We start from the raw sequence: 17,168 nt of genomic DNA on the forward strand, positions 1-17,168 counted from the left end.
ATATTTGTACCTTTATTAATTAAAAGTTATTACTGTGTCTTACGTGTTCTTTTAATAATCATGTAACTAATTATCTCCATTCATATTGTGCCACCTCCACAAAATGGATGATTTGAATTGCAATTTGAATATACCAGTGATTTCGTTTTAAAAAACTGAGAGAAGTTCTCAAATTCTGAATGAAAAAAAAAAAAAAAAAAAAACTTTGTCAAAATAATGCTTCCAGATCATTCTGGAAGCATTATTTTGACAAAGTTTTTTTTTTTTTTTTTTTTAAACAGTCTTTATCCAGTAACTTACACATTCATAAGTTTGTGTATCTGTCATATTCACTCATTCTTTCTTCATAGAAAATCAAGTTTATAATGGAAACATACATTGACATTTATTTTATATGATAATGACTGAAACTTTTTAGAAATGTAAATTAATCTAAAAATTATTTTCTTAATCTCCACTATATTATATTCCAATGATTTTTTATCTAGAATCTGTTTCCTTAATTGTTTTCTAGGGTGTGTTTACAGTTGATAATATAAAAGGATTAACACTTGTTGAAATCGCTGAAGATGTGTCACTTGACAACATAAAGGAAACCACTGGTTGCTTGTTTAAGGTAAATAGTTTGTGTGTTACTTAACATACACCATATAGACTGGGGATCAGTTTATATAAAGTTCTTTAGTTGGTTATACTTTGTTGTCTAGTAAATTATAATAGATAAGAAATTCTTGTTTTAACCCTTTAGCAATCATAAACAAATAAAGTTTGCATGAGAAATATCTTCATTACTAGGCTGCTTGTATATGGAGACAAATGATTTCACATCAAATTGCCCTAGTATCCCATAATGCAAAGCAAAATTCCTTTGGACATATATTGCTATGTATTATGGGAAATTTCACTATGCAATCCAGTTTCAACCTTTATTGAAGTTCCATCAGTCGGAGCTAAACCCATGTTGATAGAGAGGTCACATTTTTTGTATACAAGTAAGAAAACGGTGTTTCACCATGTTATTAAAATACACAGGATTAGAGATAGTCATAAAAAAAAATCTAGAAAATCTTGATTACAATGTAAGATATACCAGACAAGAAATTATATTCTTGTTTTAATTCTTTACCCAGGTGTGAGCAAACAAGTAGGACAGTTATTGTCCTATTATCAAATAATTGCATTATGAGATGAGAAGCAATTTAATGTGAAGTCATCTTCCTCCATATACAAGTAGTCTAGTTATGAAATTACTTCACTAGCAAACCTTGTTTGCTTACACTTGAGTAAAGGATTAAAACAAGAATATAATTTCTTGCCTGGCATAATTTACTTTGTATCTAATTGTAAACTATATCTAATCCAGTGAAATACTTTGTATAACTATTTCTAATCTATGGTGATACACTATTTTCTCACTTGTATATGAAAATTTTTCATGTGTTGCATTGATTTAGCTCTCTCTTTCTCTCTCTCTCCCCAAAAGTTTTTCATCCAGTGATGTGAAAGAGAGAGAGAGAGAGAGAGATCTTCCTCCTCCAGTGTTTGTTATTGTGGTTAATAACACTCACCTTCTGAGCAGGCGGGAGAAAGACATTCTGTCAGCATTGATTGCCCAGTCTCTGTCTGCTATATTTGCTTGCTTAATCTTTGAGTAGAATTAAGTTTACTACAGCAGATGCAATTAGTAATCTTTTTTCCTTCTTCTGTGGGCACTAATACTTATAGGGTGGGATTTCCTTTGCAGTCATCACTACAATGCAGGAATGTATTTCTCTTCCTTGTGTACACTATCTTCAGAACTGAATTCTTTCTTTTAAAAATGTTATTTTTTAATACAGAATTTGAAGGTACAGTGATAGATTTGTAGTACATTAATGAGAACCTTTAGGTCTCGCCACAGAAATTCTTATCAGATGATCAATGGGCTTTCTCTCTCTCTCAATGTAGTAATAACAAATATGAGTTCTCTTTTCCTTGAGTTTAAAACTCTTGTGTTTCATATTAATGGACAACATGAAATTATAGAGACATTGTTTGAATGTCTATAATTTCACAGTTCCTATAGCCCTAAAAGAGGTCATTGGAACTGTGAACGTGCCTTTATACCATTTGGTGGCTGTTGATACAAGTCATTGTGGAAGATATTAGAGGAGAAAAACACTTTCTGGCTTTTATATGCAAGACCAATAGTTACTCCTCAGATGATTGAAAGTCAGGTGCAGATGATAAGAATTACAAGATTCCTAAAATAACATATAGAAAATTCTGATAAGGTCATTCATATAGTTTTCTGTAATTAGGGTACCGTCAGAGTTATATAAAGAGAAGAGTCCCCCAGAAGAAAAGGAATAGAAATCAAGAAGTTTATCCTTTTCCATGAAAATGAAACAGCAAGTCCCTAACTTAATATATAACAGGATTGGCCAGTATGGTAGTTAATTTCCCAGAAATTTGTCAGCAGCAGTTGCTGCCTTGCATCACTTTCAGCCATCCTGATGCAGACTGTTTCAAAACAAAATGCTTCAGTTGTTTAGGAATAAGCCATATTTCAGGAGGACAGTGTCCTGGACTGTCTGGGTAATGTGAGGCAGACACATTTAAATCATTACCAGCACAGAATCTATGCAGAGAAAAGTGGAGGTACATTAGAACTAATCTTCACATCAAAAGAAAACATAATTCCTGTCCTCACATCCACAGACAAACAGGCTTCTGAATTAGGAAAATAGAAGAAGAAAATAAACTTCATAAAACCATAGTGGCATATTAAAAACAAATCTTTTAATGAATCAAAACCATCTTGTTAGTTCCCAACAATTAGGAGGTACTGCATCATAAGGATATGGAAAAATGACAAACAAGTACTTGCAGGGTTAACACAGACCAAGTCGAAAGAACAACGAAGCAAAAAAAGAAATTGAGTAGAGGAGAAAAGAGAAGAAATGGATTTGATGAATGGCACAACAAAAAAGGGGGGGGTTATAAAACAATAACAAAAAAAACATTAATATAAGATGAATAAATTATCCTCTACAAAAAAAAAGATCAAAAATGCAGTCACGCAATTTTCGTGAGATGCTAAGGATGGATCCAAAATATCATCTAAAACAAGTTATTTCCTATCAGAACCATCAAAGGCATAGAAGTCATTCTCACACTACTGGACAACAGAGAATATCACTAAAAACATAATCAAACTTAAAGAAAAAGTAGGAGAACTGCAGTTCTGCATTACTTGAAGGTAAGGACTTGCAAATGCAAGGAATTTGACACATATTGACTTTAAGTGAGGGGAGGGAAGCAAATCTCAGACCACCTCAAAACAACAACTAGACTTTCATTTAAACTTCACAAGAAATTAGCTTCTTGTTTAATCCTTTATCCAAGTATAAGCAAAGTTTTCGTGTGAAGTATCTTCACAACTTGGCCATTTGTACACCCTCTATCCAAAAAGATGAAGTCAGAGAAGAGAAAGAAGTCACAGAGTGCTAAATCAGGTGAATACAGTGAGTGATCCAACACACAAACTTGGTTTTTGCTCAAAAACTGTCTCACAATGTTCAGACAATGAGATGGTGGATTATCGTGCAAAAGTGAGCAGCTGCCTGCATCACTATAATCATGCCATACGCAACGAATTCTCGCTATCAATCACTTCAAAACTTCGAGATAAAACTCACCATTCACAGTTTGGCCAGGCGGAATGAATTCTTTGTGGATAATTCCCTTGGAATCGTAGAAACAAATCAGCATTGTCTTTACTTTTGACTTCTCCAAGCAACTTTTTTTCAGATGCCCCTCTTCTGGTGGTCAGCACTCTGACACTTTGTTTCGGGCTCATACTCAAAACACCATGTTTCGTCACCAGTAACGATCATTTCAAGGAAGTTTGAATCCTTATGAGCAGTTTTAATGAGGGTCCTTGCAGTGTTCAATTCGATACATTTTTTGGCCATCGGTCAACTTGTGGGGAACAAATCGCGAATTCAATTTACGAAGGCCCAAACTCTCGGTCAAAATGTTGTGCACAGTTGATTTTGGAATCCGCAATCCATCTTCAATCAATCTCACGGACGATTTCAGGTTTTCTTTGATGAAATCGTGCACTTTTTTGGATGTTAACTTTGGTCAGTTCAGTTTTTGGATGGATGGCTTTTTGTCGTCCTGAAGCGTCTCACAACCACTTTGAAATCGCTTAAACCACTCGTAAACTTGATTACGGGATAAGCATTCATCACCATATGCTTTTTGAAGCATTTGATGCATTTCAGTTAAACTTTTACCAAGTTTAACACAAAAGTCAATTGCAGCTCTCTGTTTGAAACTCACTTTCCAACCGTTCGTCAAAACACACTGTCACTCTTGGCACTATAACTCGGCTTCTAATGAAACAAATGTCATAAACAGGTGGTGCCACTAGTTTCTTCTATTTTTGAAGAAAAGTTTGGTTTCTTTTTGGACAGAGGATGTATATTAGAGGCTGTGACTTCACATCAATTGCCTTAGTATCCCATTGGTCGAGTTAATGGTTGTCAATTCAGTGTTATAAAATGTCAAGTAAATCACTTCAGTAAGAAAGGTTACACACTTCATATCATATTGATGGTACTAGATTACAGGAAAATGATGAGGCTAGGGATCTTGGGGTTGTAATATGTAACCCCAATTGGGATTACATATTGCAAGAGTTGGCAAAATAGTTCAGAGGATTACTTGGATACTGAAGAACACACTGATAAGTAAAGATGGGGAGGTTATTATCCATCTTTATAAAGCTATAGTGGCTATAGAAGGCACAGAGATTAGCTAACAGGCAGAGGAGAGGGGATATTATAGAAAATTATAAGTTACATAAGGGATTCTATAAGATTGACATGGAAGAAATTTTTAACTACATGAGGAGTAGGGGAAAATCAAATGGTCACACTTGGAAGTTGTCCCAATGTGTAGTTAGTAAGATTGTGCAGACTAGGTTCTTTACTTGGAGATTGGTAAATTCAGTGGAAATAGTTGCTATTGGTGGTTGTGAGTGCCCTAACAGTTAATAGGTTTAAGGAGATGTATAATAGGTATTCCGTTAATGGGTAGTGTGGGTCTCCTGCAATGAGTCTTTTGACTCCATGGAGTTCCCAAATAAATAATAATAATGATAATGTTCATCTGGGAGCTGGCTCCTGATATCTGAGTGGAACCTGGATATGTTCTGGAAGGTTCTATAGTGGTTTCTGCTGCATAGTTTCAGTAATCAAGCATAAAGCAGTACCATGTATGGAAATTGATGTTGTTGTACAACATAAACTTCTTCATCATTCAAGAAACCTCACATCTTCTAATTTCAGTATGATCATCTAAGTATTTAAAACTTTAAAAAGCATAAGGTTAATGTTATGGGTGCTAGAAGTATTAGGAACAAGGATGAGTTCTTGGAATTGGTTAGTTCCTAGTGGCCAAAAGTTACTGGTATTAGTGAGACATGGCTGATAGAAGAAGATATAATTATTGGTATAGAATGTGAAGACTATAATATTTTCAGAGCAAATAGGTGGGGGGGGATTATTATTACTGATGATAGCAGATGGATTATATCCTAAAAAAATAGGAGTTCAACAGGAGGTCAATAAAACTAGTGCATTTGAGGCTGTCTGGTGTGTGATAGAAGCTAAAAAGACAAAGTAGAGAAGGCCTTGTTTTAAGTTTCCGAAGATTCAAATTAATGCACATTTGAAAATCAACATCAAAAAATCAATAAACAACAAAACAGAAGACAAAAAAAAAGCATAAATGCAGCATGTTGACAGCATTCACGATTGTCTTTTGTTTTATATTCTATAGTGGGTAAAGATTACAAAACAGTGTTTGCATTTTGGTCCACCATGAACCATATTGTAAACAATGCTAAAAAAGGAAATTTTACTAATATTAGTATTTAAATGTTAAATCAGAATGAGAATGCTGAACCTTATGATTACATCAGAGGATTTTTATGACTAAGATGGCTACATTACCCCCAATTAGCGAAAAAGGACCTCCTACAATGAATTGCGACCAAAAATGTCATCTAAACATAAATGTGATTCAACTTCTTCCTCAGCTAAAAAAAAAAAAGCAGAAAATCACTTGCCATTGAGGGGAAAAGAGAAGTGAGTCAACATTGAATCAGGTGAGAGTCACTCTGATGTGTGTAAAGCATTAAAGTTAATCATTTCTGCAGTTTCAGCAACAGTAGTCAGTGCAGAGAAGATAAGGCATTCACATGCAGGAATTGTTACTGCAAAATTGTCAAGCAAATCTTATTCAAGAAGTGAAGTAACAAAAACTATAGAAAAATTATTAATGCTATGGATTGACATGAATTAAAACAACATTCCTGTAGCTCAAGCAGTAATCATGGACATTAAACAAGGCAAAGTCCTTGTTTAATGATAATAAATAAAGAAGCTAGTGGAAAAGTCTTGTATGAAAGTCCTTCATACTGAAGGATCCAATTCCATTTAAATACATTATAATTTTGCCTCAATTTATGAACAGTTCACTTTACAGTGAGCTAGGAACCTAATCCCTTCATAAAATGAGCCTCCCCTTTAGTTGGCTGCTGCTGCTATAGGCCAAGGAATGCAAAGGATGATGTGGGTGATATGTATCAACAAATAATTTCAATAAGTCAAGGACATGTAATTATTTTATGTAACAATAATTTGTTGGAGATATACAGATCAGAAGGAGGAAAGGTCATATTGGTGGTAGGAAATAGAATTTATGCTGCTCTAAGGAATAATTACCTAAACAGCATGTAATGGAATGAAAGGTACTAGGGGATTGAGAATGCTGAACCTTATGATTACATCAGAGGATTTTTATAACTAAGATGGCCACATTACCCCCAATTAGCAAAAAAGGACCTCCTGTGATGAATTTATGGACTCCATGGATTACAGTAAATGGAGATGGACATGAAGTTGGTGATGTGGATAAAATGACGGTTGATAGTGATATGCCAGACAGTAGTTTTTTTGTGAAGGGTCCTGTAGAAGGCCTATGACTAGTGGCATGCCAGGGAACTATGTGCTTTGGCCAGTGCTATTTAGGGGGCTCACATTGGTGAGTATGGGCATGGCAAACCCGAGATACCCAAACTAGACCTGATCTTACTTCATACAATATACACTTGGTATATCATATCTGGAGACTGGTCTTCTACTCTTCTTTCCCTTTATTCTCTCTTACTCCTCCCCCCCCCCAGTGCTATTAGAGCAACTCGAGGACGAGTTGGGTGACTCTTTCCTCTCAAACTGTAGTTTCCACTATCTACTAAAAAAAGCGGCTGAATTCAGATCAAGGAGTGGTGGTTGACACGTGACAAAAATTTAACCATTGAAACCGAACGAACTCTAACCAACCTAAAGATAAATGCTGGCTCAACCGTCGCCCAGTCAAACAAGGATCATGCCCACTATTAGGGAACCAAGATAGTGAAGGCAAAAAATATGCTTAGAACAAAACATCACCTAATAGACAGGAAAAACATAACAAGCATAGGAACACGGAATGTAAACTCTTCACCAGGAAGAAGCATTGGAAATACCACTGCATGATTAGACAACTACCTATGGGAAGTGATTAGACTCTGCGAAACCAGATGAACTAGCAAAGGAGAATTCCACAATGGACAGTACAAAATCTTAACTTCAGGCAGGGAGGACAACAAACACCAAGAAGAAGTAGCACTTAAATTAAAACCAAAGGCTCAAAACTCTCTATTGTCTTACAATCCTATCTCACCTAGGATAATTAAAGCAAGATTTAAAACATCAATTGGATCACTAACTATTATTCAAGTATACTCACCAACTTCGACATCATCAGAAGAAGACATTGAGGAGTTCTGTATAGATTTGCAAAAAGCAGTACAGCAGATATCAAGTCAAGATCTCCTAACTAACTATAATGGGGGACTTAAATGCAAAAGTAGGCAAAGACTGGGATACCTGGCCAAGAGTAATCAGAAAGTTCGGGTATGGAGAAAGCAATGAATGTGGTGAAAGACTGCTAAACTTCTGCTCAAATAATAGACTAACAATAACTAACACTCTCTTTAAACATCCAAAACCCCAAAGAAAATGGACATGGATATCACCAGACAGACAAACCAAGAATATGATAGACTATATTATTGTAAACCAAAGATGGAAATCAAGTATCCTAAACTGCAGATCTCTGCAGATTGTGGATCAGACCATAAGCTAGTATTAGCAAACCTGAGAATAAAGTTAAAATCTGGAAGCACTTTTAGAGTCAAAAGGAGATTGAATGCAAAAAAACTACAAGACAACAATATTCTAAGAAAATATGAACTAGAACTAGATAAAAACCTGAAGGAACTACCAAAACGGAATATAAACATCGAAGACCATTGGTGCAAATTAAAGGAAATAATATTAAATTCAGCAGAAAAAACAATAGGTTACACAGAAAGAGAAAGTAAAAAGGATTGGATCTCGAATGAAGTAAAAAAGGTTAAGCGATCAAAGGAAATGCATGAAACTAAAACAGAACTATAACAGAAATGAATATAATAGATTAACCGGAGAAATTAGAAAACTAGTTAAAAGAGATAAGAATAACTGGTTAGAAGAAAAATGCAAAATGGCAGAAAAGCTATCAAAAGAAAATAACCTTCATGGATTATATAAACAAATAGACCAAATTAGTAAGACACAGACAACAAAAATTATAATGATCAAAAACAAAGAGGGACAACTAAATGAAAAAAAAAAAAAAAAAAAAGAATGGCCAGATGGGAAGAATACTTCAAAGATTGATATAATAAAAACAGCTCCCAGGATATTACGATTCCAGCCACTGAAATGGAAGAGGAAACAAATATCTTTACCAAAGAAATAATAGCACACAGCATAGAAAAACTCAAAACTAGGAAAGCACCTGGCATTGATCAAATACATGTAGAATCTTAAAAGCAGGAAAGGAATAACTTTTGAAACCATTAAAAACATTATTTGAAAAGATCTACCAAAATGAAGCAGTGCCTACTGAATGGACCAAATCAGTCATAACTCCTATATACAAAAAAGGAGATAAAACAGAATACAATAATTACAGAGGCATTAGCCTCCTCAGTATTCCAAGTAAGGTTTTTATGATAGTACTCCAAAAATAAATTAAGCCATATATAGAATTGGCACTAGGAGAAGAACAAGCCAGTTTCAGACCAGGGCAATGCACAATTGATCAACTATTCACCTTAAGACAGCTAATAGAAAAGACACTAGAGTACAACCAAAGTTGCTACATAAATTTCATAGACTTTCGTCAGGTATTTGATTCAATCCGTAGAAGAGAACTATGGAAGAATTTGGAATTCCCAACAAAACCATAAGAATAATAAAGAATCTATATGAGAAATCTGAAAGTGCAGTACGAATGGAGGACACCCTAACCAACTGGTTCCACACAGAGAGCGGAGTAAGACAGGGATGCAATCTGTCACCAGACCTGTTCAATCTTACACTGGAAGAAGTAACCAATAAGGCCTTAAACAATGAAGACTTCCGGAATCAAAATATATGGGAAAAATGTGACAAATTTAAAATTTGCAGACGACATTGCATTACTTGCAAGCACAGAATAAAATCTACAGCGAATTTCTGATAAAATAAAAGAGGAGTGTATAAAATCTAGATTAAACATAAATATAGACAAAACAAAAATTATATTATGCAAATAGGAAAAAGAAGCACCAATCTGAAAATTGAAATTGACAGTAAGAATCTAGAGCAAGTAGAAAACTTCACCTACCTTGGAGGAGTTATTGAGTACAATGGTGAAATTATAAAAGATATAAACAGGTGAATCAGTCAAACATCTCAAACCTTTGGACGACTTAATAAAATATGGAAGTCAAGCGACATCAAACAAGTAACAAAAGTAAGAATCTATGAAGCAATGGTCCTCCTCTATGGAAGTGAATGCTGGAATCTCAAAAAGGCTGAAGAGAAAAAATTGTTAGTTACTGAAATGGGTTGGCTAAGAAGATTACTTGGAGTATCACTGCTGGATCGACTAAGAAATGAAGACATAAGGAAACGACTAAAACAAGAAATAACAATAATAGACAAAATCCAAGAAAGAAGACTGTGATGGTTTGGCCATGTGACCAGAATGGGAACAAAAAGACTACATCTAAAGCCCTGAATACAACGATGGAAGGTAAAAGATCCAAAGGATGGCCCAGAATTAGATGGATAGACAAAATAAAAGAGGACCTGAAAACCAAACTGGACAGAATTGTTCGGACTCTCCTGGGATAGACAGAAGTTGGAAAGAATTCATTCGGCCTCATCATCATCCACATAGATGATGGAAGAGAGAAGAAGATTTAGTTTGTACATTAATGATATAGGAAATAATCAGAATGGAAATATTCAGTTGTTTGCAGATAATGTAAAATTGGAAAAGAACAGTAGTAAGTAAAGATGATGAAATTGTACCAGATGATTTGTATAGACTGGCAGTATGGACAAAGGAGAACATTTTGTCAGTTTAATGTGGAAAAGTGTAAGGTTATGCAGTTTGGGATGAAAAGATTACCAGCTTTGTACCATACTGTTGTAGCTGTACTCAGGAAATAAATGACTCCAGTGATTTGTGAGTTGAAGTTCAGTGAACATATTGCAGAAGTGGTTAAAATGACACATAGAATTACTTGGTTATTAAAAAACACCTTGACAAGCTGAAATAAGACTTTGAAAAGACATCTAGATTGCTGTGGACATTTCTAGGAATTTGTAGTATCCAGTCAACTGCCTTTGCGAAGGCCCACAGTATCACTGTATAATCATCATCATCAAATTCCTGACATGTACCCTCAAGAAAAATTTACATCATTACTAACTTCCTATCTACAATTTCCCTCCAAATCAGTCTATTACTTGTCAAGACTCCAATATTATCATTATCAGATGTTATATTTCTATCATCTAAGGCACATTGTACCGTATCAATCCACCTATATCTTGGTCTTCCTCTGTGTTGTTTTCCTGCAAACCTGTAAGAGAACACGTGTTTTGCTAATCTTTCCTCGCCCATTCTGTTTAAGTGACCATACCACCTGAGATTAGCTCTGCTAATGCATTCCTGGATGTCAACAATGTCAAGTTCTTTCCTAATATCCTCGTTTTTAATATGATATTGCCATTGATGTCATCTGTTCATGCCTCTAATCTTTCTCAGGACTCTCATATCTGCAGTCTCTAGTGTTTGTCAAGTGTTTTACTTCTGACCCAGCTCTCAGATCCATAAGTTAAAACTGGTTTGAACACTGTCTTGCATACAGCTAATTTAGTGTTTTGGCTAATTTCTCTCTTATTCCATATGAATTTATTCATTTGACTTCCTACCATACCAGTTTTGTTGATTCTGTTGTTTATTTCCATATTTAATTTACCGTCTTCAGTAAAAATCGTGCCTAAGTAGCTGAAATGTTTTACTTGTTCCACAGGTTCCCTGTTCACAACACAATTGACATTTTCAACAATTCTACCTATTTTCATTGTCTTTGTCTTTTTAATGCTGACCTTCATACCATATCTATTACAACAGTTATTCAATTTAGTCACGGACTCTTGCAAACTTGTAGCGGATTTATTTAGAAATATAACATCGTCCGCATAAAGCAAAGAGCTGACATTAACATCTCCAATTCTGATATCATGTTTAATACCACTTTCCTTCATAATGTGATCCATATAGATAATGAATAACAGAGGTGATAATATACATCCTTGTCTCACACCAGATTTAACATTAAACCATCTTCCTATACTTCTTTCAATTCTAACTGCCGACGACTTACAACTGAAATACAGACTAAGTATTGCTTGATATAATGCCCCACTGATACCATATAACTGTAGCGTATTGAATAGCTTCTCTCTTGGCACCTTGTCATATGCCTTTTCCAGATCGACAAAACTTAAATACAGATCTTTGTTATATTCCCATGCTTTCTCAACTATTTGTCGTAAAGTGAAGATCTGATCCTGACAGCCTCTATTTGGCCTGAATCCAGCTTGTTCTTCACCAAGCTTTTCTTCCACAATTCTTCTCAACCGTGTCTCAAGTATGCTTGCATAGATCTTGCCAGGAACACTCAGTAGGGAAATACCTCTGTAATTCTCACATTCAATTTTATTTCCCTTTTTATATATGGTACTATTAGAGCTCCACTCCACTCATCGGGAATTCGTCCCTCTGTCCATGCTTTCTGAACTATGCAGTGCAGCCACTGTAAGACTTTTATACCATCATATTTCAGCATTTCTGGTCGAATATCATCTACTCCTGCTGCCTTTCCACATTTCAAGCCTTTGATGGCTTTTTCTACTTAAGTTATGGATATGTATTCCTGACTGTATGCCTGTTGAGTGTTTTTTACCACTGTGCTATCACTGCTTGTTTCATTTAGCAATTTTTCAAAGTAATTACTCCATACTTGAAGGATATCATTTTCTCCTATTTTCATGTAACCATTATCATCTCTAACTCCTTTTACAGCACTCTTTCTTCCATTTCTAAGCTTCTTCAACAACCTTCAGAATATCTTACCAACTTCTTGATATTTTTTTTTGGAGATTTAATGGATTTTTTACAACACTCAAAAAGAATTAAAATAGAATTTAATACTTCCTATATTTCGTCCTAGTCACTAGGACATCTACGGGGATTACAAAAACAATTAATGTAACATATACACAAATAACAAACAATATTAAGCCCAACCACGTGGGTGACACTGAAGTCCTATCTAGATAGAGCGCCCTCTAAGGGCAGTAGTAGGTGGCCTGGAATGTAAGGTGGGAACTCTGGTGATGAGTGTTTCCCAAATCTTCAGAAGCTTAATGCAACCGTATTTATTGAGATTTGGTTGGTTTTTGAGAGCTGCTGCTGCTTCTAAGAAAAGTCTCTCTTTCTTGAATTTGCAAAATTCTCAAAAACCAACCAAATCTCAATAAATACGGTTGCATTAAGCTTCCGAAGATTTGGGAAACACTCATCACCAGAGTTCCCACGTTGCATTCCAGGCCACCTACTACTGCCCTTAGAGGGTGCTCTACCTAGATAGGACTTTAGTGTCACCCACGTGGTTGGGCTTAGTATTGTTTGTTATTTGTGTATATGTTACATTAATTATTTTTGTAATCCCCATAGATGTCCTAGTGACTAGGACGAAATATAGGAAGTATTAAATTCTATTTTAATTCTTTTTGAGTGTTGTAAAAAATCCATTAAGCCTCCAACATGATGTCCTCACAGCACTTAAGCCTCTACACACGTCTTCTTGATATTTATTTTCTATGTTCTTGCCAAAGTCCTCCCATGACTTTTGTTTAGCTAGTTTTACACAGTGTTTAGCTTTCTTATATTAGTCTCTGTATTCTCTAAGAGCACAAGCTGACTTATTTGCCAGTAACTTTTGATATGCTTTCTTCTTTTCCTTCACTGCCTCTTTAACTTCCTGTGTCCACCATGAAGTTCTGATTTTTCTATCCTTGCAGACAACCTCACCACATGCCGCTCTGGCTGAATCAATCAGGGTTTTCTCCAAGGTTTGGTTCCTGTTCTCAAACTCTTTCATTTTTTTTTCAATAATCTTTGTGTATTTTAGTCTACAGTTCAAATCTGAGAGCTGCTCAACTTTTATTCGCTTTAAAACTTTTTTACATTTTCTTCTTTTCAATATGAAATTCAATTTTATCCTACTCAAGACTAAATAGTGATCGCTTCCAATTTCAAATCCTCTGTGCACTCTGGTGTCCTGCACCAGGGAGAAAACATCATTATCAACTATAACATAGTCAATGAGAATTTTCTTATTCCTTGCCTCTTCTCTCCATGTGAATTTGTGCACATTTTTATATTGGAACATGGTGTTAGTAATAACCAGTCCATGTTCTGAGCAGAAATCTAACTGGTATTTACCATTATTATTGGCTTTGCTCTTTTCTCCAAATTTTCTCAAAATATTTTTATATGTCTGACAATCATTTCCTACTCTGCTATTTAGATCCCCAACAAGGACCAACTTTTCCTTTTTCATTGTGTCAGTTGCGTTTTCTAAAGCATCAAAAAATTCCTCCACTTCTATCTTAGTAGAACTTTCTGTGGGACCATAGGCACAAATAAGTCTCATTGTCCAATTCCCCATTCTGATATTTGGCCACATCACTCTACTTGAGACTGCCTGCCATTCAAGAAGATTAGCCTCGTATTTTGTGTTGAATACTATGGCTACTTCTTCTTTTCCTTGATTGTCATTTCCTGAATATAACATGTTGTATTTATAGTTCAAAAAGATCTCACCAGTTTTTTTTTTTTGTTGTTTCAGTCACCCCTATTATGTCGATCTGGTACTTATCTAATTCCTCAGCTAGCTCCATTTCTTTGCTATTCAGGCTTCTTATGGTGATAGTACTGATCTTTAATTCTAGTGATGTTGAGTTGGGGGTGTGCTTTCAGATTTGTTCCAGTAGCTGACTTTTTGCTGTTCACCCTGGTTCCCTGGCAAAAACAACGCGGGCATTGTTTAACCGGGCAACGCCCCAGCCGGCATGAAATTTTGTCATGTTGTACCATCATTTTGTATATTGTATATTAAGCCAATAAGAATACAGTTTGGTTGGCTAAATCCCAAATTGCCAGCCCATCCTCGTTCATTCAGTATCCAGGTAGATACCGAACAGGGTGCACCACGAGAAGGTGAGGATTGAACATTAGGTCAGAAGCCCTAGTCGGTTCTCTGCATTCCTTTAAAGGCTATGTGGAGGTCTCCTCTCAGTTATACAGCTTTGACCCTTAAGTACCCCTATGCCATTACCTTTATATTGTCTGGATTTCTTAGAGATGTGGAAAAAGTAGAACTGATCCAAAGGCAAGTGACCAAGATGGTGGTAGGTCTAAGGTGCCTCATAGGAAGAGAGATTGAAGATTTGTGGGTTACAGAGACTGGTTGATAAGCAGATAAGGGGGGGGGTATGATAGAGGTATATAAGTCACTTGAGGGGTTTATAAGATTGATATGGATGAAATTTTTCAGTACTTAACCAATGTGAGGACAACTAGAGGTAATCCCTGGAAATTAAATAAAAGTGGTTAGCAAAGGTGTGAGGACTAGATTTTTTTCACTTTGAGAATAGTGAATGATGGAATGGTTTGCCGCAGTCATTTGTGAGTGCTTTGTCAGTTAATGAGTTCAAAACAAAATACTGACATTACAAGATTTCCTGCAAAAATCTATTGATTCTATAGAGTTGATCATATATAATAATAATTTCTAGCAATCTCCTTCTGGTTGTTAGATGAAAATAGAGCAAGAGCATTTCTGAATAACCCCCAATCCTTGACCTTCTATAATGTCCAAAGAGATAAAGTAGAGTATATAATTCATAAAATTGCAGCATGATAAAACAGGTGGAACCCTCATGTTGCAACAGCGGCATTAAATTTGCTGTAGGACCATGGACTTAACAGACATATGGAGAAGCAAAATCTCAACTTCAGGGAAATGCCTTGGCTTGGTCCAGTTGCACATGCTTTCTTAAACTGTGTTATCTATGTATTTACTAGTCTTCAAAGTTAGTTAACTATGGAGGGGGGAGGAGGCTGGAAAGTTATGATAAACACCTAGAACAATAATGATATTAAAGCAACTGATATAACCACAATAAAGAACATACTAGTAGCAGAGAATTTTAAGAATAAAATTTCATTATTATCCTTAAACCCACAGATCTTCTAGTTAGTTTTGATGTAGTCTCACACTTTACAAATATCCCTTTGACAGATATGATTGATTTTCTTTACAAAGACTTTCTTCCAGATATTGTAAATTTATTTGACTTCTTAATTAATTCAGGATACTTTAGATGCCAGAACAGACTATATAAACAGATCGAGGGAACAGTTATGGGGTCTCCCCTTTCTCCAATTCTAGTCAATTACTTTATGGAACATTTCAAACAACATATTCTGAACGTTTTTTCATTTAAACCATTCGTTTGGTACAGATACGTCGATGCTAAGTTTGCTGTATGGAACTCTTTTTTGTTTGATCTTCATGAATTTCTTAGAAAAATTAATTCAATTAACCCAAGAGTCATCTTTACCCTAGAAGTAGACAATAATTGTCTTCCTTTTCTAGATGTTCTCATTCTACATCAACCAAATGGCAGTTTACAGCTCTCAATACATAGAAAACCAACTCACACTGGTAAATATATTGATTCTAACTCTCATGAACACCCTATTCAGAAATATGGTGTAATCAAATCCTTAGTTGACAGAGCTCATGAAATTTATTTTACAGATTCTTTTTTAAACAAAGAACTGTTTATCAGAACTACCTTTAGTGCAAATGGTTATAATGTAAAAACTATTGAAAAAATAATCAATAATTATATGACCATCATCCTAACCCTCCTCAAGAAGAAATTACCAGAATTTGTATTCTATATATTAAGAGACTTTCTGAAAAAATAGCAAGATTACTTAGTTAGATTAATGTACAAGTTACTTTCCATCCAGTTCGCAAACTTAATACATTCCTTATCTCACCAAAAGACAAATATCCTCCCTTTTCTTATCCTGGAGTTTATAGAATCCCCTGCTCTTGTGGCTTATGTTATTAAAGCCAAACTGGATCTGCACAAATTCATCTGGAGGAACATCAGGGATACATTTCTCTTAAAAAACCCAACAAATCCTGATTAGCAAACCACACTTTATATACAAAACACAGAACGTGTTTTGTATATAAAGTGGAACTAACAACCTGAATCTGAACAAAAGTGATTGCCTAAAACTTTCAATTTTGGGAAGTTATATTAACCAATACTCACCATTCATGTGTTCCATAAATATAATTAAATATTGTTTCTAATTTAAAAATAATCAATTAATTTATTGTAATTTATTTTGAATATCTATTAATACAGATGGAGCTATTCTCTTGCAGCCGATATTGCAAATGCTTTCAATTGTTCTTTTTTGAGTTTTCCTATAACTGTATTGACAATGGCTATGAAACTTAGCCGAAAATTTTTAAATAAAAATACTAAATGCAGGTGTTTCTGGTATTAATATTTATAATGAATTCT

General features: G+C 35.0%; 1 protein-coding gene across 1 annotated transcript in view; it reads left to right on the forward strand.

The window, feature by feature from the left end:
- LOC150101140 (succinyl-CoA:3-ketoacid coenzyme A transferase 1, mitochondrial-like) overlaps nt 1-17,168 on the forward strand; it is a 155,207-nt gene that overhangs the window by 127,202 nt on the left and 10,837 nt on the right. The window contains exon 14 of the mRNA XM_090402085.1: nt 515-616. Coding sequence (XP_090258211.1) covers nt 515-616 — 102 coding nt within the window. The remainder of the gene's footprint in view (nt 1-514; nt 617-17,168) is intronic.

Source organism: Typopeltis vanoorti, chromosome 12, assembly GCF_054136105.1.
Source record: "Typopeltis vanoorti isolate ZY-2024b chromosome 12, IOZ_Tvanoo_1.0, whole genome shotgun sequence".
Taxonomy (NCBI): Eukaryota; Metazoa; Arthropoda; class Arachnida; order Uropygi; family Thelyphonidae; genus Typopeltis; species Typopeltis vanoorti.